Below are 23732 nucleotides of genomic sequence, written 5' to 3'. Positions count from 1 at the left end.
AGGGATCAGAAATAATCAATATTACTTTTGCTGAAATTGCTGACTTGAGGAGCAGAACTCCCCGAGATTGATGGATCAGAGCCTTCAGCTCACCCCTCTAGTGCTCTGCTGAGAGGGAAATGGTTCTTTGTTCCAGTGCTGAGCAGCCAGATGCTGCATCTCACTTCCCACTTGTATTCCCGTGGGAAGAGGGAGCTAGATAATGACAATCTCATTGGCTCACCACCAGGAATATCTATAGGAGTCTATAATAGCTTCAGCAGAAGCAGAAGCATGTTGCAGAGCCAGAGGAGCTCCCTGGCAGCCACCAGTGTTGCTGGAAACACTTGGGAATAATTATGCCTGATTTTTGAATTTTGCAAAAGGCAAAGGATAAATAGAGTTTGTTCTGCACCCTCAGATACATCCCCCCGGGACTGATGGGCTGTGATGCCTTTCACAGGTAAAGTACTGCTTTCCTTGTGTCTCGTGTAAGGCTGTGGATGTGCATTTGTGAGGTGCAGCTGCTTGTCCCTGCTCCTGTCCATCCTGAGGAGTGTGGTGCTGCTGGAATGTCTCAGAGCTCTCTAGGGATGCACTGGGATGTGGTGCTGGAATGTCACACAGCTCTGTAGGGATGCACTGGGATGTGGTGCTGGAATGTCTCAGAGCTCTCTAGGGATGCACTGGGATGTGGTGCTGCTGGAATGTCTCACAGCTCTGTAGGGATGCAGTGGAAAAGCCACTTGGCATTTTAGCATTCCTTTCCCTACTGTTTTGGTGCAAATCCCCGTGTTCCCTTGGCTTTAGGATGAGAAAGTTGTTGTTTTGTATCAGTAGCTGTTGTTTATGTGTGTTGAGTGTTCTGCATCCGTCTCATGGTGTGTTCTTGGTGTGCTCCAGGTTATCCTTTACAAAGGGGCACTTCCCGAAGATGGCTGAGTGTGCACATTTCCACTATGAAAACGTGGACTTTGGCAACATACAGGTGAGTCTTGGATTTCTCTTACACATAAAATTTACACCTTGTGCTTCCTGCTGACCCAGTGGGGAGGCATAGAGGGAACTCCATTGAGGCTCATTTAGTTTGTTGCTAGATGTTTAGTGGTAAGAAGTTAAAGCTGTAGAGACTTTATTTGGAATTGCTTCTATGTGCTGGGGCAGAATCTGCACTCAGTCGTGTGCAGCTCTCCTTTGAGCTTGGAGGTGGTTTTATTTCCACTGGATTTGGCTGATGTCACTGTTTTAAAACTGTATCAAACATTCAGTCTTGAGTCATCTGTAATCACTGCATGTTTATTTTTGGTTTGAGTGTGTGTGTGATTAAAAAATTGTGTGAATGTATTTATGTAAATATAAATAAATCAAATTTACCCCTTCCTTAGCTCTGCATTGTGCATTGCAGCAGCTGTGTCATCAAAATACCAGAAAGTGCTCATCAGCCCGAGCTGCATTTCTGGAAGTGTGCAGGCTTTGCTCCTCTGTGATCCCTCCCTCAGGAATACAGGCAGAAGCATTTTCCAGGGAGGGCTGAGACCCAGGAGTTTCTCACAAACAGGACACATTTTGTTCTGCACTTAGAGGAGCAGGAATGCCTCCAGCATCTGCCAGCCTTGTAGCCAAAAGGAGGTTACAACCTTTTCATTTGTGAAACATTTCCTGTAATACTGAGTGAATTATTTACAGCCTTCCATGCTGCTGTACTTGACACTTTTGCAAGCAGAATTGTGCAGCTGGGTTTTTTTCCTCTGTCTCAGTAACATTCTGGCTGGGAAGGAGCTTGGGTCCTGTTCAGGGCTGGGATCTGCTGCTGCTCACACTTGGTGCCTCTGGGAGGGTTAGTTCTGTGCCGTGGGCTCTGCAGACCCTTCACACAGAGCACTGGGCACAAAATAGAGGGCAAAGAGCTCAGTTCCCATGGAGGCCCCAGGAAACAGGCAGGCAGGAGCAGAACTCACTCTGCTGAAAACTGTTTATTTTCATTTTCTGTGTGTAGGAACAGCATGGCTTATCTGTGTCCCTGCTTTCTGTCTCCTGGTAATTTGCTGATTTGGCACAACTAATTTTTCAGTAATTGTGGAGAGAAGTTTTATGGTGGAGCAGGTCTGTGTCTGCACAGGTGTGGTTTTTGCATCCTGTGCTCCTCTGAGTCCTCCCTCCCATCATCCAGGGGTGTTCAGTACCATGTGCAACTGGAGAGGGAGCACAAGCTGTGCATGGCACATTGTTTTGATGACCAGTAATTAATTCTTTTGTGGGCTGAAGCATTTCCTGGGATGTTATCAGGATGGCAGGGCAGACCTGTGGGGCTCATCTTTATGTCTGTGAGAGGCAGAAGTAAGACCAGGTTGACACATCCTTTCCAGGTTTTCCTGAAGCTCCCACAAGCAGGAGTGGTTTAGCTCTGCTTTTTGTGGTGTCACTGCTGCTCCTGCAGCTTCCCCTGCTCTTGCTCAGTGCTCTCCTGGCACAGCCAGACAGGAGGCTGTAATCTCAGCCTGAAAGACAGAGATTGTGGAAGGATGTAGCACAGGAAATAAAAATGGGATTGGTTATTGAGCTGTTATTAGTTATCTCAGCCCTGAGCTGTTTTCTGTATCTGTGCTGTGAAACCAGGAAGAAAACAGGGGCTGGTGACAGCATGAGAAGAACTGTCATTAAACTGAGACTCTGTGTGTGTTGAGGGCTCAGTTCTCTGTTTCCACCACATCTGCCTCTGAAAAACATTACCTGTTTCGCTATTTGTGTACCTAAAGCAAAATTTGTGTCTAAATCAGGTAACTCAGGCCCTCTGTGCCTGTAATTGCTTCCTTTGCCTAAGCAAGGTTTCTGATAAATCCCCACAGTGTCAGGACTTTTTTATATGGTGAAAAATCTCTTTGAGAACAAGAGCTTTGCTGCTGAAATGTGAAAAGATAAAGCATTGCAGCACTTCCTTAGAATACCAGTATTAATGGTAAAATAAATGAAAGCTGTTAATACAACAGTGGTATTAGTTGGGAGATTTAAAAATAGGTTCACACAGGGCTCATGCATTTTAATCAAGTTGGAGGCTCCTTTGTGCTCCCAAGGTAGGGCAGAGAATAGCAGTGGGCTGGAGTGATGGGAAGTGACAGCTTGGCACCTAATAGAGAATTACTGAGTTGCATCTGAGGGCTGGTGGGTGTAAACTGCTTTCAAAATCTATTCACTGTTAGAAATTTGCATAGTAGAAAATACAGCATTATCTGTCCGTGTCAGGAATTGTGTAATGCTGTCTATTAACAGCCTGGCCAAATTTCAGGTTGTTTTGTAACGTTTATGTCACTTATAATATGGTCTCATGGTGCAGGAGGTATTAATAGCCTGACATTTCACCTGATGAGATAGTTTTAAATTAAATTCCTGAGAGGTATGAAAAGGGATTTGTTCTCTTCTAATCCTTGCACCGTGCTAGTGAGGCTGGATGCACTTTGGGGGGCTTTTTCTCTTCAGAAATGTCCTTCCACACTGCTCCTAACATCAATATCTCACCCCTACCTGTGGCTGGCCAGCCAGGCACGTGTGGCATCCCAGGAAATTGCTGGTTGCCAGGCAAAGGCAGTGATGTCAAAGCTGTACCAACAGGTTAAGCCTCACAGATTGCATCAGTGCCCAAAATTCACTGGCATTTTGCTGAAATACCTTATGTTCATTACTGTATTTATTTTAAGGGCTGCATCATTAATTTTTGATTTCTAATGAAAAGCCAGGTTCTGCCTCATAGATGTGTTTTAGTCTGACATGGGATAAATATTCAGAACTGTGGTTCAGCTTTTTTATGGTCCATCTCCTAGGGAGATACAATGTTTCTTCTCAATTTACCTTTTTCCTAATTTAGGTTCTTCTCAATTTACATAAAATACAAGGTATATCCCCCCTTTAACTTTTTTGACCTGGTTCTCACTCATTGGACACATTGATGGTAAGTCTACATAAAAATCTTCGTACAAATAAAAGGTCATTTCCAAGTGGTTAAATTGCATTTGTGCAGAAGAGTCTGTAATTACACCTGTGAAATGATAAAAATGCCCACTGTTCAACATCAGCACTTCTCATCTAGAAAAACAAATAAGCTTTGTATTATATCTGTTTGGTTTCTGTCAGATTTATGAATAAATAACTGAAAAGAACTCATCAAAACTCTGTGGGACCTATTGAGGCAACTTCAAATTCCCCAAGTTTAAAAATGTGAGATAGAAAAATGGATATGGAGTCCCATATCCTTCTGCTTGCATTAAGCACTGACTCTAGACTGAGACAGAGTTAAATTTCTTTTATAATTTAAGAAGACATTAATGTAATTCAGTAACTATTCTAAAGAAAGTCTGCCGAGTCTCCAGGAGCATTTGGACAATGCTCCCAGGGATGCACAGGGTGGGATTGTTGGGGTGTCTGTGCAGGGCCAGGGCTTGGACTGGATGATCCTTGTGGGCTCTTCCAGCCCAGGATATTCTGTGATTCTATTAAATATGGTTTTACCTTACTTAGTGCTAAATGCCATTAATACAAACAGGAGAAAGATTAGCAATTCCTTAAATATCTACTTCCTACCAGGAATTAATACTCCGTTCTTCACTTGAAAGAATTAAGACATTATCTTCAGCTGAGAAGGTTTTGGTAATGGAATATGGAGAGCTGATCAGCTCCATGCTTCCCAGATAATTTCTTTGCTCCCTCAAAAGCCATTTGCTCAAGGCAAGTGCTGTAATGCACATTCATATCACTTGAGCATCTTGCATTTGACACAGAATTATCCCTTCCAACAGCACAGTCTCTGTGTTTGCCTTGCTGTATCTGACGTCTAAAAATAAATCCCTGTGGGAGCAGGACTGCTTGCAGATCCTCTCCTTATCAGTGCAGCCTTGGCAGGGCCCTGGCAGGAACTGTGTTATCAGTGGCAAAGGAAGTGTTTGAGGCACAACCACTTCCGCCTGCGCAGCTCCAGCTGCCAGGAGCTCTGTCAGAGCTGTGGGAATGCCCCTGCCCAGCTGAGGGCTGCCCCAGCAGCAGCTGCAGATGGATGTTCCTGCTGTGCCTCAGGGGTGAGGAACAGTGCAAAGAGCAGCTCAGCCCTTCTGTGCCTGTGTCAGCAAAGCCTGCTGAGAAGATCCTCTTCGAGGTCACCTGCTCTTGGTTTGCCTTTTTTTCTTTTATATAATGATATTCCAGGGAAGGGGCAGCACGAGGGGAATGTCACTGTGAGTTTTTTCCTGAGCTGGATTGCAGAGCAAGCAAAACTGGTAAAGCCTGGCCAGATGCCCTTGCCTGGGGTTCACTGGGATCGTTTCAGGAGCCTTGTGGATGAGCTGGGAGCAGCAGGGATGGGGATGCTCCCTGCTCTGTGTCTGCCAGAGGTGGGACAGCCTAGCTTGCATCTCCCCAGCAGGGCTTTGACCCCAAGCCTGCTCAGTGCCTGCAGGGCAGGAGGGGCTGTTTGTCCCCAGCTCCACTGTGGATGCCATGCTGTCGGTGTGTGGCAGTCAGGAGCAGCATGAATAGCTCCAGGCTGCAAAATCATTTATCCTCATTTTGTAAAGTGTTTAAGACGGAAAAAGAATTGATTTTTAAAGGCAAAACATAAAACAGCAGTTCCCCATCCCAGTCCCTCTAAAAGATGAAAGATCTCTGTAAGAAGCATAAAAATTGGCCTGAATTTTGGTGTGCGTTGGGGCTTTGAAACACAATTTTGCTCTATTCTGCTTTGTCTTTATGAATATTTGAGTGAGATGTAGACCCAGATTATGTGTGAAGAGGGGCCCCTTTTCAGTCCTTCATCTTTGGGTGCTGTTAATCTCCCAGAATTACCTGGCTGGATTCTGGTATGTTCCCCTTCTTTAAGCTGAGGACTTCCCCTCCCATTCCCTGTCTTCTCCATGTGATTTTGTTCCTGTTGCCTTCCAAAGTGGTGCTGGGGATGTTGCAAGGGCTGTTTTAAGGATGTGGATATATAAAAACAACTGTTCAGAGTGTAGGTGGAAACTGCCTCTATTAACTTAATAATTCCAGCCACAACTCCCTGAAAATTGGCACAGCCTCCTGCCAAGATCAACGAATTTCAAAAATTTGGAGTCTCTGGGCCAAGGCTTCTGCTGCCAAAGGAGTTATGAAAATATTCGAGTAAGTTCACCTCAGTTTTTGGATTGTGCTGTTTCCTGGTCTTGCTTCCAGCTTGCCACAGGCTCCTCAGGAAAATTCCTGCCTGGAACAAGATCACACCTGTGAAATTCCAGGTTCCCTGCTTTTTATCCCCTGGTGAAATGGGAAGAAATGCAGTATGGGTTCTGTCATGGAAGGATTACTTCAGCTGTGGAGCTGTGACTGATCCACAGGGCAGGAAGGAGATCGAGGCTGGTGTTCCTGTGTGGATTTACTGCTAAATCTTTCTGAAGGTGTTTTGCACCCTTTGCTGCCTTTGACTGACTGTAGTGAATCAGCACTTCATCTTTTGGGATGGCATTGCTCAGCTCATGGAATGGCCTCTGACAGGGACTCTCTGTTTGCCTGGATTTATTTATCTTGATCAGATTCCATCTGTGTGCTTGGTTTTAAAAAGATGCTCATGGAAGGATGAGCTAGAACCCACAAAGAAGTATTACAAGCAAATGAGATTTTTACCTGTTGGTTCAGTGCAACGGGTATTTTTGGGGCTTTTTTACCATCTTTTTTTTTCTTTTGAATGTTTTTATGAGTTTTTAGGGAATGATGCATATCTCCACAGGAGAACAGACCCATTTGGGACAGAAAACAGACCTCCTGCAGAAATCCAGCTTATTTTCCCTTCTCCAACATTTACCACTGGAAATACAGCAAGCTTGTCCGTGGAATTGTAGGGTTTTTTGTTCATTGTGGCTATTTGATGGCATGAGTAAATCTTCAAGTGGCTGTAATAAGCCCAGCTGTTATTTTGACATTGACCTCCTGCTGTTTGCCAGCCCCATAAATCATCTTTACCAACATGTTGCAGAAAAGTGTTAAAATTGGTTTAATTAGTAACTGGAGCACATTTGTGTTGGAAAATTTTTCTTTCCTGCAGTTTAACGACCTGGAAAAACCAGAAAGCTGTATTACACACATTATTAAAATATGTTATAAACTTGAAAAGATTCTGTGGGCTCCAGAAAAAGAATGCCTGTTCTGGTGGTGCTTGAAGGGAGATGAAGTCCCGTGTGTTTCTGTCTGCAGCCAGCCATCCTCCACCAGGAATGGTGTTAAAATGAGTGTAATGCTGGGCTCAGGGACCTGCCAGCATGCCAGGCTGCATGATTTAATAACTGCCTTGTAGATGTGATCCCTGAGATTTACAGGAGCAGGGCTCTGTGCTTCCCCTCTCGTGGAGGTTTGTCAAGCCAGAGGATGTATGAGCTGTGAAACCCAGCTGCTGTGGGAACATTCCTGTGCTGTGTGTAACCTGGAGCTGCCTGCAGAAGGGGCAGCTTGTCCAGACCCTGCTCAGGGCCAGAGCTTGGAGGGCTGATGACAGAATTGGCACCTTGGGGGCAGTGAGTCAGGCTGGGGGTGTTAAATGTTCATTCCTTAGCTCAGCCCTCCCTGGGGTGGGTGCCCTGCCCTGCCCTGGGAACGTGTTCGTTCATTCATTCATTCATTCATTCATTCATTCATTCATTCATTCATTCATTCATTCATTCATTCCTTCATTCCTTCATTCCTTCATTCCTTCATTCCCTGCTGCAGGATCATGGCTGGGATACCTGACACAGGGAGGGATGGATGGGGTGTGGGGAGAAATTCCTCCCTGTGAGGGTGGGCAGGCCCTGGCACGGGGTGCCCAGAGCAGCTGTGGCTGCCCCTGGATCCCTGGCAGTGCCCAAGGCCAGGGCTGGGAGCAGCCTGGGACAGTGGGAGGTGTCCCTGCCATGGCAGGGGTGGCACTGGATGAGTGTTTGGGTTGGATGTCCCTCTCAAGCCAGACCATTCTAGGATTCTGTAATTCTGTGTCTAGAATATAACCTGATCCTGCAACATTTGTTGGCTCTCTTGGCTTTGACATCTTTCTAAGATTTGAGCACACCACACACGCTCCACCTCTGTCTCCAGGTGTGCTCTGTGTCCTGAACCCTGTGGCCATTTCCTCATGGTGCTTCCACCATCAGGTTTCCAGCTAATTGCCAGTCTTGGAACATCAGCACTGCTTCCCTCAGGACTGCAGTGTTGCACTGTGTTGTGATGAGCTCAGGGTTGTTCTCTCAGGGTGAAATCAGGGAGGAGCTGTTGGAGTGCTCAGGACTGTCCTGCCACTGGCCTGGCCTGTCCCCAGCTGTCCTGTCCTGGGGAAGAATTTGGGCTCCTGGTGTTTGGATGCTCCATGTGGAAGCGTTTGTTGTCCTGTGCCAGAGCTCTGTGCAGCTGCTCAGGGGTCACAGAGGCTGTTTCCAGATCCGAGCTGGGACCACTGTTTTGTTTGTTTAATCTGCAAAAGACAGATTTGGGCAGAAGATTTCCTGTGAACATAAACATTCCTAAGGGGCTGGATTCGGGCAGATTACTCTTTTTCAGAGGAGGAACAGGCACATACTCCCCCTAGACAGACTGTGGGATGTCTGGAAGGCATTTGGAGGAGTCTGTGGGCTTTAATGGGTTCGTGATTTCCTCCCTTGCTGTGGGGTGTGAGCAGAAGGGGGAGGCTCCTGCTTCCCTGTCCTGCAGGCACGGCCCTGCCCTCAGCTCTGCTGAGCTTCCAGAGCAGAGAGCTCTTTGGTCTTGACTCAGAATTCCAAAGGTACCAGTTCCTCCTGGCTGGTCATTTCTGGCCCTTTTCTCAGCAGAACCTGCGAACTCAGGCTGCTGGCAAAGAAGCACCAAAGGGAAAGGGAATGCTCCCATCACACGTGGATGTGGGGCTGTGGGCTTTGAAAAGCAAATACTTACATGGAGAAGCATGAGATTATCTCACTGCCTCTTCCAGACCCCCATTCCTGAAGTTTAACTTCTTTTATCTCTTAAAAGTAAGTGAATAAACTTTGATTCTGCTTACTAATTCTTGCTGCCACCTGACCAGATGCGTAAAAGAAATATTAATAAAAACTTACTCTGGGACATATTTTTAAAGTGCAAGACATTCCCCACCACCATCCTGAATTTCTTCCTTTCACATAGTTCATTTCCCAGAAGGAGCTTTTATCAAAAGCTTGTTTAGGCTGCACAGAGATGCTTCAAGCTCCATCAGATGTTTTTTGGAGATTCATGGCATAGTTTGGGAATTGCAGTCAGAATTGACAACTCTGACTGCAGAGAGAGCTTTTGGCAAACATCACACTCAGAATTATGTAGACAATAATTTAAGGGGAAGATGGTTCCTTAATATACAACTACAGATCTGGTATTATATGAGTTGGAAATAAAAATACATAGTGCCATACACGTTATAGATGTTCAGAGTCCTTGAACAGGCCTTAAAATCCATTCTGTTCTATTGGAAAACTGATGAAACTTATAAATGTGGTTATAAAACAAACTGACTAGAAAAATGCACTTCTTGGGGAAGTGGCATTGCCTGGTCCTGACAGTTTATGTTTAGATCCCAACCAAAACTTTTCTGATTTACCTTGCAGTGGAGCTGTAATTCCTCTGTGTGGTGTTTAAGTGTGAATCTTATTTATTGCAAATACAACATGTCAAAACACTCAGCCTTTAAAAGAACTGATTTTTTACCAGGTTCTCATTTACCAGTTTGAAGTAGTTCCAAAATCACAACATCTTCTGTTATTTTTACAGCTTGAGTCCAGGAATTCACTTTGCAATGTTGCTAAATTATTGAATAATTCTTTATCTGCTAAGTCCTGCAATAATTGTAGGTATAGCAGTGCTGGAATGGGCAGGGAACCCACTGGGAGCTGGAGCCTTGGGGCAGAAAGGATTTGCATGAAAGGAGGGGAATGTCATATCAGGAGAGGGGTGCTGCCTTGCTGAGGTGAGGGGAGCTCAGGGTTTTTGAGACTAAATAAAAGGTGTGAGACTTGAGAAGCATCAGAGTGGTTCAGAGTCCCCTGGCTCAAGGTTTGATTTAGGGTTGTGCTTTGCCATTTGCTTTCAGATTAAATAAAAGCTGGGTTAGGTTTGGAAGCTCTTTGTGGAGGAGTGAGTTCTTAGGCTGGTGCACTTTGAATTATTGATGGGTTTTAGCAGGAACACTGAGCTCTGATGGGCACTTTGAATACACTCTGGACAGCTGTTCTGGGCTTTATTTCTCCTGGTTCCTCATCTCTTTGAGCTCTTTTGAGCGTCCCTGTATCCCTCAATGTCCAGCTCTGTTCCTTAAGTGCAGTTCAAAGGCAGCAGAGGGTTCTGCAGAGCTGAGGGTCGGTGCTGACCAGGGCAGGGAGGGTTTGCTCTGCAGCCCTGCTTTCCTCTCCCAGCTGACTCCAACTGCTCACAAAGATGCAGAACTTTGGCCATTGAGCAATTCACTCAGAAAGTCTGGAAAATAATGTTCCAAATTTATCATTTATGATTTTCAGATAACCCAGGGGAGAGGGAAGACTTGGATTTTTAAACAACAAAATACCCATGAGCTCTTAGAATTCTGTGTGGTGCACCTAATGGAGGAATGGTTTGTTTTCCTGTTATAAAAGCAATTAAGGTGTGGATGATGTGTTTTCTGTTAGGATTATGAGTGTCTGTGTCTCGTAAGTTGTGATGATCAGAGTAAGGATGGAACAGCCCCTGTAAAGCAAACTGTGTCTGCAGCAGTAACCCTGAGCTGAATTGCCTGCAGCATCAGTAATGGTCTGGATGGCAGCACCTTCCACAGGCCCTGTGCAGGCTCTGTGTGTGTGCTCCAGTGTTCCACAGCAGTTTGTTCACATTTAAATGTGCTTGGCCCTGTGGCTGAAAGTGGTTTGAGCTGTAAGAAGGGCTGGAGCATTTTACATCCTCCATGTGCCCATTTAGACAAGTTACTGTATCAGTGTTTGCTATAGAGGAATGCTTATTTTGCAGAGAACTGTTGCTAAGTCATTATTTCATTATTTTCTTTTGAAAACTACTATGCTATCAGTACAAATCTTAACTGAAATACTAATATTAGAAAGCAAAATAAAGGTTTAAATGTGTCATCTGTCCACAGTATGGAGCAGCTTGGGAACTTGTTCTGGAAAGATTGTTTTTCCACAGAACCCCAGAAAATCTGAGTTGAAGGGGACCCCCAGGGATCATCAGGTCCAACTTTTGTGTCTGTCCTGGTGTGTGAAGCAGAGCTGTCCTCTGTGAGGTCCCAGATTTGTTATGACCACTAATTCCCTTGCCTGGTGTTTTAAGGGCTCAGCCATTTAACTTGGGTTAATGAGCATGGCTGGTTTAATGAGTCACACTCAGTGTGACAGCAGTGCCAGCCCAGGTGACTCCAGGGGGCTGTCCCAGCTTGGGCTGTGCCATTCCTTTTGTCCTCATGCTTGTGTGTTTAAACACTGCAGGAATTGAGTCCCACAGACCCTTTTCCCTTGAAATGTGCAGAAACTGGGAGGAGGGCAGGGCTGCAGGGTGAGGCTTCTCTGTGGAGAGCAGGAGCTTCCAAGCAGTGCATTGCACAGGGGAGCCTTACACCAACCCCTTTGGAGGGTGAATGAGATGGGTAAAAACCAGAAACCCAGTTCCACTTCCACTGAGGAGCTTTAGGGTGGTTCCCAGGACATGAAGCATTTCCAGGGTAACCTGAGTGATTCACAAACCCCTTCCCTAACTGTCATCTGGGAAATGTAAAGGTTAAAATATTCTTTTCATATCTCTGCTATTGTAACTCCTGCCTCTGGCATTTTGGCAGAATTTTCTAAATTAAAAATGCAAACAGAGTTACAGATCTGTCTGTTACGGACCCTTTATGCAGTTAACCTTGTAACTCTTCAGGTCCATCCTCTGGGCACAACCAATTTGGATAGATGGATCAAGAAACCAAGACACTGTTTATGAACTATGTCACAAAATTAAAGCTCATCCTATTCATTAAAGGTTTCCAAGATAATTTCTTTAATACCCTGAATTTCAGGCATTTTGTTGTGCTGTTCTTGCTGCCCTTCACTGAGTCAACATACAGAAGCTGCGTTTTTTATCTGTGAAAGCATTTTTCTTCCTTCCCTGGGGTTTTGGACCCGTACTGGACACAGTGCTCATACACAGCACATAAATAACCTGTGAGAGGCAGGTAACAGGGTAATTCCTGTGTATGCTGGTGTTCTGGAAAATGCAGCTTCAAGCTGTCCAGCTGGGCTGCCTGGGAGCTTTGCTGCACATTTACCTGTGACCCCTGAAAACAGCCAGTGTGCTGCAGTGCTCACGGTGTGGGTGCCAGGGAGCGTGGCAGGCTGGATGGCACAGGGCTCCAGGCTTCAGCAGAGTCTGATTTTCCTGGCCTTTCCCTCCTTACTCCGGGGGATTGTGAGTTGTGCCCCCCGGCTGGCTGGGAGTCCTTACTAGGGCTTATTTAGTGAGCTAAGAGCTTCACTTCTTGGCAGAATTTAGCAGGAATCCAACTTTGGCGTCTTGTGACTGACCAAAAGAGCTCTAAAACCCCCACTGCCTTCACTTTTTGGTAGTGAGAAGGTTACAATTAATATTTCAGAGCATCGTTGCTTTTCAGTGCAGTGTCATGAGTTTGATGTCCCTGGACTGACACAGAGTCACTGAGGTTGGAAAAACCTCCCAGATCATCATGACCAACCACAGACAATAGAATCCTGGTTTTCCACCATATTGTCTCTAAGAAATAATATCACCAAATTATAGAATGAGAGAAAAAATTGTGGGAATTTAAAATTTCAAAATAAGTCTCACTTTTCCCTAGGGATTTTTCTGTGCAATCCCTTCCATGTACAAGAATCTTCAAGGCTTTCTCAACCAGAGTGAAGAAACTTGTTTGTTTTAAGCTTGAGTTTCTCCCATAATTGCTTGAGACCTAAGATTTTAATATGATAATTTCAATCTCTTTCCCAGACTAATTTCTTTTCAGAACCAAAAATCAGTGACCATGGTATCCATGGCTTTATTCCTCATGCCTGAGTTAGAGCAGCTTTATGTTTGCTGGGAAGTGCCTTTTGCCAGAATTAGGGAGGCTGGAGCCTTATATAGAAACCATTATGGAATTCTGAGTCTCATGGAGCCTCAGATGAAACATCTGAGTTTCAGTATCTTCTCAGAGATTTTCCTCCTTAATTGGGTTGAGATGAAACTAAACCCAAGCATTCATTTTAGGGCTTGTATTGGTGCCTGCTTAGACCTCTAGCAAGGTTTGGGCATCTCTGTTTGGTAGGAAGACTGTTAATACTGATGATGAAGACATTAATCCCATTTCCTCTGTCAGAATCCTGGGAGTTTCCCAGGTCTTTTCTCTGTCCTTCCTCTTCACCCTCTTTTCCCTCAGCCCATCACTGCTGAGCAGTGGCTGTGGGTGTGAGGGGTCACCTGGTTGGACTCTGCAGAACTTCCCTCATGGCTCTGGAGTGGTTTCCTTAAATCAATTCATCCTGTACGTGGCATTGGATGTTTCCATCACAAACACACTCAGCTCCTTCCCACCCTAATTTGCCTGTGTAGATTGATTACAGGTTGGGTGGGGCATCCTGGGCTAGTGGAAGATGGAATGAGGTGGGCTTTAGGGTCCTTCCAACCCAAACAACTCTGGGATTTTCTGATCAATGTAAAATCTAATATTAAAACAGCATGTGTGTGTGTGAGGAAGGCTATAGTTCCTTGTTTTAACTGACTTATGCCTTTTCTGCACTTTGTGTAAATGTTTCTCTTCAATTTACTCTGCAGAGCAGGTAAACTCCTGCAGTGTGTGTGGTCTTTTTTTTTATTCAATATGTAGAAAATACTTAGTTCTTAAACCCACTACACCTGCATTACTTGTCAGCTACATTTTGAATTCTGTGTGCTTGTGTGAGTGGAATATTGCCCAAAGCCTGCAGGTTCCCTGGGACCCCTTTCTTCCAAGGAGGAGCAGTTGGAGAAGTTGTGCAGGGCCCAGCTTGTCCTTGTTGCAGGTGAGGTCTGACATGGCAGATGTCAGAGCTGTGAGGATGGGATTTGTGAGCAGCAGGAGACAGGACCTGTGTGTGGATGTGTTTGTGCACCTGAAGAGATGGGGAGGGGCAGTAAAGCCCAGAGCTTTACGCAACATTTTTTATGTTAAGTTTTTATGCAACATTCACCTAAGGGGGGAAGTTCTGGCTTCTACTCCTAGAAAAGCTTTTGTTTTAGAAAATCAGTTTGACCACGTACCTCTGCTGCTCATTTTCCAGCCCCCCTTTCCCCCTTTTGCTGAAGGAGGTGCTTCCATGGAGTCTGTTGCATGTTTAACACTTGCTCAAGTTGTAGAGAAATGGAAGTGGGTTAGAAAACATGGGTCACATTTGTCCCAGCTGTGGGACAAGGGCTTTCTGTTTCTTTGCTTAAAAAAGCAGGGTGGGGGCAGATTGGAGATGTGAGGATTTGAAGTATTTCTCATGTGTGGGCACACAAAATCCTGCTTGCACCTTCCCCCAGCTCAGGTGTGGCAGAGTGAGAAGCTGAAGGATTTATTGGGAAGTGCTCTGGCTGTGGCTGTGTTCTCCCAAAGTGCATCCAGCTTGGTCACAGCCTGACCTCTGCTGCATGGCAGGGGATGTGGGCACGGCCTCAGTGCCAGCACTGCTGGGTTTCACACAGCCTGCTTAGTCCACATGAGTGGTTGTTGATCTTTCCCACTTGTGGGGTCATGGGAGGAAATGGAATAAGTTACCCCTCAGCTTTTATCACTTCCTGCTGATAGGTAAGGGGAGATTATTGTCCTTCACTTGCTGCTTCTCTTGTCAGCACGAGAAGTTGGTGTTGAGCCAGATGATAGATAATGTTTGTTGTGGGGAAGGAATTCCCAGATGTGGCTGTGGTAGCACTGATCTCCCCTCCCTGCCTTCTGCCCTGGCCTGGTGCTGCCAGTCCTGCTCAGACAGCTGTGGCTGGAATGTGCCAGCTCTGGGTGGCAGTCACTGCAGGCTGGCAGGGGTGTTCATTTCTGATGGACAAGGCTCTGGAGACCCTGCACACCCTGCCAAGATAAAGCTGTGCAAGTTGAGCCAGCATTATTTGTTCTTACAGACCTTACTTCATCATTTGAAAAAATCCATTTGCTGTCATTTCCCGGAGAGGTTCTGGACTGCACATCCCTGGAAGTGTTCAAGTGGTTGGATGGGGCTCAGAGCAACCTGGGGTAGTGGAAGATGTGGAATGAGATGGGATTTAAGTTCCCTTCCAGCCCTAACCACTCTGGGATTTGATGATTTTATGATTTGGTGGAGATGGTTGTGATAAAATTTTAGCATTGTGAACTTCCAATTTTCAAAATTGTCATCTTGATGCTTGCTTGGTGTTTTTTGGGAGTGAGGGTGGGCTGGGGTGTAGGAAATGGCAGGAGAAACAGTGCCACAGTCCAAGGAGGAGATTTCTGTGGTCATGGACTGGGTTTGTACAGTTTCTGGATGTTTCATGAGTGAGTGTTTGGGGTTCAGAGCACGTCCAGAGGCTGTCAGGTGTTTCTATGCAGTTGTTACTGCTGTGCTTTCATGGCTCATGAGATACAGTCCTGCCTGCACACTGAGACAAAGCCCTCCTGCACCAGACTGGAGGTGTTTGGTGCTGGGAGGAGAGTGTTCCCCTTTGGGAGTGTCAGGAATGTTGGTGTTGCTTCCCCCAGCCCTCCTTCCTTGCCCAGCAGTGAGTGCTGCTTGTGGAAAGGCTCTGGTGGAGCTGTGCCCAGCAGAACTGCTCCCAGGAGAGCCAGGAGTGCTCCTCCTGGTGGGAATTCAGCTTTATTCACATCCAGCCCCTCCACACGGGGTACGGCCAGGCTGCTGCTCCAAGGCTGTCCATCCCTGTTTGGTTTTCCCTGGTGTGCTTTGCTAGGTTGTGTTTCCTGCCTTTGCTCCAGGAGTTCAGGTCTTGGTCCTGCTTCTCTGTACATGAAAAACCCCAAATCTTACTCAGCACAGCTCAGCTCACACCAATACCTCTGCTCTCCTTGGATGACAGGAAGCTGAGCAATCCCAGCATAAATGTATCTGCACTCTGGGTAGAAAGGTGCTTAGAAAATGTGACAGTGAGATAGGATCAATGACTCCCTTAAGCCAATTAAGCTGCTCATTGCCACAGCACTCTTGCCTCCATCAGAATTACTGGTGCTGGGGGTTCTGTGTTGTTTTTTCCCCTTCCTTGGCACTCCTGCTGATATCTCAGGTATAAAAGGCATTTTTGCCAGTGACTTTGATTCTTTTCAGCATGGAAAAAAGTTAATACTGATTTAGTTGGGGAGAAAACAGAAGAAGTGAGTAAGAGACTAATAGCTTGGAATGACAGGGCTGTATCAATTTTCACTTCCCTCACAGGAATAATGTGCTTGTTCCCAGCAAATAGAAAAGTAGACTAGGAGTAAAACTGTCACTGGCCTCCCACAGAATGTAATGAATTTTGGAGCTCAGAGAAAAAAAGACAGTCATAACTAACTCTGTGATTTTAATGCACTTTCCTTGAAAGCCAGCAGTTTTATGAAATGCCATATGCAGGAAGATAAAAACTGTATACATCTTATAGAGCTATATAAAAATAATATTCATTGCCTTAGTCTTATGTATTTGACTGTGGATGAATGCACTTCTCAATAAGCCTAAATGTGTTTTGGGTTCCAGTGGTTTATATCCTTACCCATGTCACCATCACATAAACTGAACCTGTGAAAAAATGATGGACAAGCGCTGTAGCAAACCTAATTCCTGGTGCATTCGTGTGGCTTTTCTGTGGAAGTGGTTCTTGAATGAGCCAAATAAATATAAATTATGGTCCCTTGGTAGGCTGACAGGGAACGCTGTGTGTCTGTGCTCATTGATTGGCAACAGCCAGGGGAGGAATCCTGCTTGGTCCAGGGAGAGACAGTGAAAGAAAGGATGCTTTGTTTTGTGGCAAGGCCACTTCTCTTTTAAATAAATTAATAAATCAGACTGGTCCTTTAACTTAATTGCCTCTTTGTTTTAGCCCAAAGCCACCAGGTGCTGGTTCCTCTTCCAGAGCTGTCTCCATTGTCTTGGTCCTGTAAATATTCACTCACTTGGGCTGGGCTTTGCTCTCATGGAAACCCGGGCTGCAGGAGCAGGAGGGTGACTGTGCTGCTGATCCCTGCCATCGTTTGTAGTGCAATGCCATCTAGTGTGCACAGGGCTCTCCGGATTGCCCTGCTCTGGAAATTCAGCACAGCAGCGCCCTCCTACCTGCATCTAATTCCAGGCAGATTCATTTCTGCCCGGAGGAGCTGTGGCTGCCCCATCCCTGGGACTGTTCAAGTGGTTGGGCAATGCTTGGAGCAACCTGGGGTAGAGGCATGGGCAGTCCCTGCCATGGAATGAGATGGGATTTCATGTCTTTTTTAGCCTAAACCACTCTGGGATTTGATGATTTTATGATTTGGTGGAGATGGTTGTGATAAAATTTTAGCATTGTGAACTTCCAATTTTCAAAATTGTCATCTTGATGCTTGCTTGGAGTTTTTTGGGAGTGAGGATGGGCTGGGGTGTAGAAAATGGCAGGAGAAACAGTGCCACAGTCCAAGGAGGAGATTTCTGTGGTCATGGGCTGGCTTTGTACAGTTTCTGGATGTGTCATGAGTGAGTGTTTGGGGTTCAGAGCACGTCCAGAGGCTGTCAGGTGTTTCTATGCAGTTGTTACTGCTGTGCTTTCATGGCTCATGAGATACAGTCCTGCCTGCACACTGAGACAAAGCCCTCCTGCACCAGACTGGAGGTGTTTGAACGTGGCTGGGCTGTTCCTTGGGGCCTGTTTTTTGATAGTTTGGGTGCAGGAGAAGCATTTCTTCATTGTCTGTCTTCACTGGTACTTTGATCTCTTAAATTCTGCGCATGAAAGAAGACAGTTTTCTTGCCAGGAGGACAGAAGATTTCCCCCCTCTCCTGTGCTGAGGAATGTGCAGTGTGAGGGGTTTGATTTCCTTTTCCAGCACTGTTTTGGTGTCCTTGTGTGGTATCCAAGATTGGATTCTGGATGCTGCCAGGAGGGGGGCTGGGTCTCCCCAGGTTTTCACTAGACCTGCCAGAGAGGATTCATTTCTGAATAATCTCCTTTTGCTTTCAATTAATTGTGAAACCAGGCTTTAATAGGGTGTGAAATGGAAATTGAGAGAGGTAACACCAGCTGCCTTTATTTACATGTGTTAATCAACACAGACCCAAACAACAACAAATTAAACTGGAGCCATTCAGAGGGTTTGAAACACTCCAGATTTGGCTGAGGACTTTGAAAAACGTGTACTTTATGGAGAGCTGGGAGATCAGGGGCATTTTTGTTCTTTTTTAAATCAGCAGCCGTGGGAGCCCCAAAGCAGAGCCCTGAAGCTGCTGTGGCTGTGGCCCATGGGCAGCTGAACTGGCTTTGCTGTGAGCAGGGACAGCCCTGCAGGGCCTTGGCTGTGCCCTTGGGGACACGGCTGTGGTGGCACGGCTGCCTCAGGAGGGTGGCACCTGTGCCAGGAGGGTCCAAGGGCCCTTCTCCAGCTCTGGCATTGCAGCACAGGCTCCAGCAGAAGGGGGTTTCCTGCTGGACACGTGGCTGTGCTGGTGCTGCAGGGTGCAGCTGCAGTTTGATGGGAATGTCTGTGGGAAGCAGAGCTTGGTTTGCAGCCAGAGGGAATTTTGGTTACCTGTGTTCAGCTCTGAGGGGACAGTGAGTGCCTGGTGCTGTGGGGTTTGGCTCTGGCAGGATGCTCAGAGCTATCCTGGAGTAACTCCCTGCTCCAGCAGAGCCACGGGGCTTGGCTTCTGGGAAACTCATGGATTTGATTTCTCTGGGAAAGAGTCAAGGCAAATTCAAGGAAAATTTTTCTTTGTTCCTCTAGAGAACTTCACAATGAACGTGCTGGGGTGTGCAGCACGTTGTGTGCACTCCCAGGCTGCCCCAGCTCATCCCCAAGTCCATAGATACCCACAGTACCAAGGAGATCAAAGAGAAATTATTTCAGAGTTGGGAATTAAACCAGGCTTCTGATCTGCCTGTGCCAATGAGAGCTGGATTTTGTTGTTTGTGAGGATGAGAGTGATGATTTCATTTAATGAACTCAATTTAGAGAATGGTCCATATCATGGCTGGTTAAAATGTGATTTGTCAGCAGAGGGAATGAGAATATTTTGCTTTTTTTCTGGTGTGTTTTTTTCCTACTTAGAAGGAAATCAGCTCTCTAGTAGGAATTATGTGATCAAGTACCAGAGCTTGTTTATCAGAAGGAGCAAAATTTATGATGAGGCTGGTCTTACACTGATAAAATCCTTTTCTGCTCCATGTATTTATAAACCGTAAATTCTGCTTCTTCACTCAAAGGTTGGACTTGATGTCCTGGAGGTCTTTTCTAACCTTAATAATTCTATGATAGTGTGTGTTAGGGACCACATTCAGACATCTTTCTTGCCTCTTACAGGTCATTTAAGGATGCTTTTGACCTCAGCAAATATGTTTCCATCCTCAGAACAGATTTTCTTCATTGTCACTTTCTGTAATCCTTTGTCCATGACAGGCCAGGCTGCACATAGTGATGAGTAGTGGCACCAACTCTGTGTCAGGAATTGCTTTCTAATTGTGTCAGAAACTCCCAGGTGCAGGAGGGGATTGGGAATCACATGGGCTGAGGGACCCTGAGGGGAGAGCAGCACATGGAAGGCTCATTCCTGCTGATTATACCCTGTTTGCACTAAATAAGGCTGCTCCAGGGGTGGCCCAGGCTGTGTAATTTATAGGCACCAATTTCCTTCATAAACATTCCCTAAATGTTTATTTCTTCATGCTGCAGCACCCCATAGTCTCATTTATTTGGGGATATGAGAAGACATCTCATAAATTTTCCCAGCTTGTCATACCTGAAAATACAGCAACCTGTGACACCTTTTGATAAGGTTTCCAATGTAACAGTTAAAGGTCTTTTGGACAGTTTATTGCACAGAAAATTTCCAAGGTGTGGGAGAAATAGGACATTGGGTAGGAAAGAAATAGGCTTTCTTTCTAACAATGCTAATTTTCAGTTCTTTAAACAGCTTGCATTGAGCATTGAAAATTCTCAAGGGTATTTTCAGAGCTGAAAGAACAAAGAGAAACTTTGAAGAGGGGGAAATCGCTATCAGCTGATGAAGAAGGCTTGACGTTTATGTTCCAATCGTAAAAATCCATTTCACTACCCTAAAAATCTATGTTCCTGCACTAAATGTGTATGTTCCTGTACATGCTGTGCTACACTTGTCATTTGTGAGGAGGAAAAGCTGATTAAGTGTCTTCACAGCCACATGAAGATGCTTTTTAGGCCTCAAAGGTATTTGTGTTACACTGTCTTGTAGGGTATGGATAAGGGACACGTAAAATAGACTGAAATTTGTTGTCAGTGTAGGCAACAAATGGGGAAAATTGGGAAAATTGCCCATGGACAGGAGAGAGGTATCAGGAATGGGCAGAACTCTCTGTCTCTTCCCTGCATTGTTAGAGAAATAAATCTGAGAAGTGGGGAAGAGTCTTGGAAAATCTGTTCTCTGCAGATTAAAAATGTGGATTTATGGGGAGTTCCTGCTGTGTGATGTTACTGACCCGCAGCACTCTGCTGACCCTGCTGGGTGCTGAGGTGATCATTCCCTGCCATTTTTGGGCTGCCCAGCCCATCTCTGACACTGGCAGTCTGAAGCACAGTGCCCTTCAAACAGAGCATCATTTGCAGTAAAATAATAAGTGAAACACAGGACTGACTTCTGGCATATTCAGGGTAAAAGCTCATTGTGCCTTGAGGAAGATGAAGGCTCTGACAGGGGCCTGCAGTTTCTGAGAACTGACTTGGACTGCAAAAATTGCACCTGAATTTGACAAGGGACCTCTGTGACAGAATGTAATAAAAGCACAAGGTTGTGCTGGGAAAGTGTCAGATCTTAATATTTCCATATTACCATAATTATGGTAATGTTTATTACCATAACTATTACCATATTACCATAGAGAAGAGGGAGCTAATGGCATTTTCTCCCTTTGGTGGTGAAATCATCACCAGGCAGGGGTGGGCGGGCTGGGATAGAAGTGCTTCCAATGGCTAGTGATTCCCAAAATGCCTTTCTACAGAGAAGGAACTGAACTTGCATATTCCAGACTGGAAGAAGTGGTGTGGACTTGCAGTAGTGATGTGGTGTTCATGAGAATAATGACTCCCTTAAATTACCACTCAAATTTAAAAACTGGAACCTACACTGAACCCAAGTTTTTGGGTCTATGGGGAAGACAGTGCTGTCCCTGTCAGTGTTGATCGGGTCTCAGGTGCTGAATGCTAAAATCCAGCCAGTGAATATTGACCTGCAATATTGGATGTTGCAGATGAGCCTCATTTACTCTCACACCCGGACCCCTCGGACACGCAGACGTGTTCAGGCTGTTCACTGGCCAGGGAAGGCTCTGACCGCAAACTTTGCTCACCAAATGCTTGTGCTGTGTGGGGGCCGTGCAGGGAGCAGAGCCCGCCGTGCCCGGTCCCGGCCGGCAGCCCCGGCCTGAGGGGAGCTCCGGGGCTCCGGCCCAGCCCCGAGCCGGCTGCGGGCAGCGGGAAAGCGGCGCCGGAGCCATCGGCCCGGCTCGGCTCGGCCCGGCCCGGCTCGGCTCGGCCCGGCTCGGGCTGTGCTGGCTCCGGCCATGTGCTGGCCCTGCTGTCACTGCTCTCTCTCGGCCGCTCGGGTGCCGCTGTGAGCGCGGTCCCTGCACGCATTCGCTGTTTCTCTTGGCTCCCGCTGAACTGCGCGGCTCGTCCCGCGGGACCTCCCCAGAGCGAGAGCGAGCGGCAGCGGCAGGAGCAGCCCGCTCTGCCCGCGGTGCCAGCCGAGCATGAGATGGGCAGCGTGGCGGGGGCAGAGCCCCGGGGCCGGCCCTAGGAGCGCTCCCGGGCCCGCCATCCCCCGGCCCGGAGCGGCTGCGCTGGATCCTGGCGAGCGCTTCTCAATCGGCTGCGGGGAGGCTGCGGGGAGAGCTGGAGCTGTTAGACCGGGGCTAGGGAGCCCGTCCATGGGAAGAACGGGGCGGTGTAGCAGGGGTAAGTAGTGCACAGGCTCAGAGAACCTCTGCGCTTGCTACGAGATCCTTTTTGTTTGCTACAGTCACCAGGATAAAATAAAAGCGTCTGGAAGGGCGCCTGCAGCGTGGCACCAAGTGCTGCTGTGGCAATAAAGAGCGATTCAGATTCCAGTTTAACAAGGGTTCTTTGCAGAATCTTCAGAGGTAGTTCAGAAGGGGGGAGGTGGTTGTATTTTTGTGTAGACTCTCTTCCATGACAGATTTTAAAGCTCAGGATAATACAGACTGTGGTTCTCCTCCCAGAGATTAACCTGTGGCCTTTGGGAAGATCTTTTTGCAGTGAGAAGTCAGTCTGAAAGCTATATTAATGAGGTAGAGGGAATTAGCTGGGAGTGGGGTGGAGAACATCCCAGCAGAGCTTTCCTGCCTCAGGAGAAGGGAATGGCTTTTGAGAGAAATATTTTTAAACCTCTAGTGCATCTCCTACCAAGCAGAAAAATGAGAGCCCAGCATATTTTATGGTGCTAAATGTGTTCCAAACTATTGCTAATAATTCCTAGGACATACCCTTTATTATGAGGGTAGGGGTAGCAAAGGAGATTTTAGCATTTGTTTCCTCTTATTTGTTCTTTCATGCACCTTTAAAAAGAATCTTTTGAATATAAAGGAGTATCTGTTGTCAAAGTGAGTGTATGTTGACTCTGAACTTTTGGATAATTTTGTAGATCATTATTCTCAGTTTCTGAGGCAGATCTGTGGGTATGTGAAGCAGGCTTGGATAAATCTTTCATCAGGTGCAGGGACAGGTAATGCTCACTTGGATGTTGAGCTGACAGGAGGCACAGAGCAATCTGCCGTTGACAGAGAAGTTTGAGGAGGTTACATGTATTTCTTCAGTCATAGCCAGTAAATTATTAACCAGACAAAAGCAGCATCCAGACTTTCTAGGAATGACTCTTTCCATGTGCCACCTCTGGAGTGTGTGCAGCTCCAGGCTCTCAGGCAGAGCACAAGGGGGTGCTCAGCATCTCCAGCGCTCTGCTGAGCCCTTGTGAGGATTGCCCTGCTCCTTGCCCTGCCAGGGCAGCTGTCAGCATGTGTCCCAAAGCTCCCTTTGTGCTGGCTCAGCTCCTTGGCTTTTTTGTAGGAGAGTTGGACTTAAACCACTTCCTATTTCCTGCCTATCTTTGCTTCTTGCTTTTCCTGAGGGCCACTGAAGCTTTCATCCCTAGCACCCAGATTTGCATATGGGAAGAGGAGGCATCTTCTCAGACTTTTACCCCTTCATCAATTGGTCAGGCTGACACCTTTCATTTGGTTAGTGGTGCTACTGATACAGCACCCGTGTCACTCAGAGTTCTGAGCTTAATGTTTGCCATGAGTTAGAGAAACTGAGGGGGTTTTGTGTTTTATTTCTCTGTGTGTGTTTGGCTGAGCAGACTGAGCAGAGTAACCAGGATTATTTGGACTGGAAGCTTTCAAATTCCTGCACAGTGTCACAGTGTGCATGGCACTGCTTTTCACACACAACATTCAGCCCACTCCAAGATTTAATTATTTGGGATCTGTTGGCTTGTGGCTTTTTTCTTACACTGATTCCTTACAGCACACATCTGTGAATAACCAGCCTTCCCTTCCCTTCCCTTCCCTTCCCTTCCCTTCCCTTCCCT

General features: G+C 46.4%; 1 protein-coding gene across 5 annotated transcripts in view; it reads left to right on the top strand.

Moving 5' to 3' along the window:
* The window catches only part of ARHGAP32 (Rho GTPase activating protein 32), a 247282-nt gene that overhangs the window by 110692 nt on the left and 112858 nt on the right, over window positions 1-23732 (top strand). For 3 of the 5 annotated variants that reach the window (XM_063178514.1, XM_063178516.1, XM_063178515.1), the window contains exons 4-5: window positions 401-442; window positions 883-967. In XM_063178514.1, coding sequence (XP_063034584.1) covers window positions 401-442; window positions 883-967 — 127 coding nt within the window. Of the gene's footprint in view, window positions 1-400; window positions 443-882; window positions 968-21953; window positions 22082-23732 lie in introns of those variants that run through there. The other 2 variants (XM_063178517.1, XM_063178518.1) reach the window with 2 other exon arrangements.

Source organism: Melospiza melodia, chromosome 29, assembly GCF_035770615.1.
Source record: "Melospiza melodia melodia isolate bMelMel2 chromosome 29, bMelMel2.pri, whole genome shotgun sequence".
NCBI classification, from domain to species: Eukaryota; Metazoa; Chordata; class Aves; order Passeriformes; family Passerellidae; genus Melospiza; species Melospiza melodia.
The sequence above is the reverse complement of the archived record's forward strand: the minus strand, read 5'-3'. Positions and strand labels throughout refer to the sequence as shown.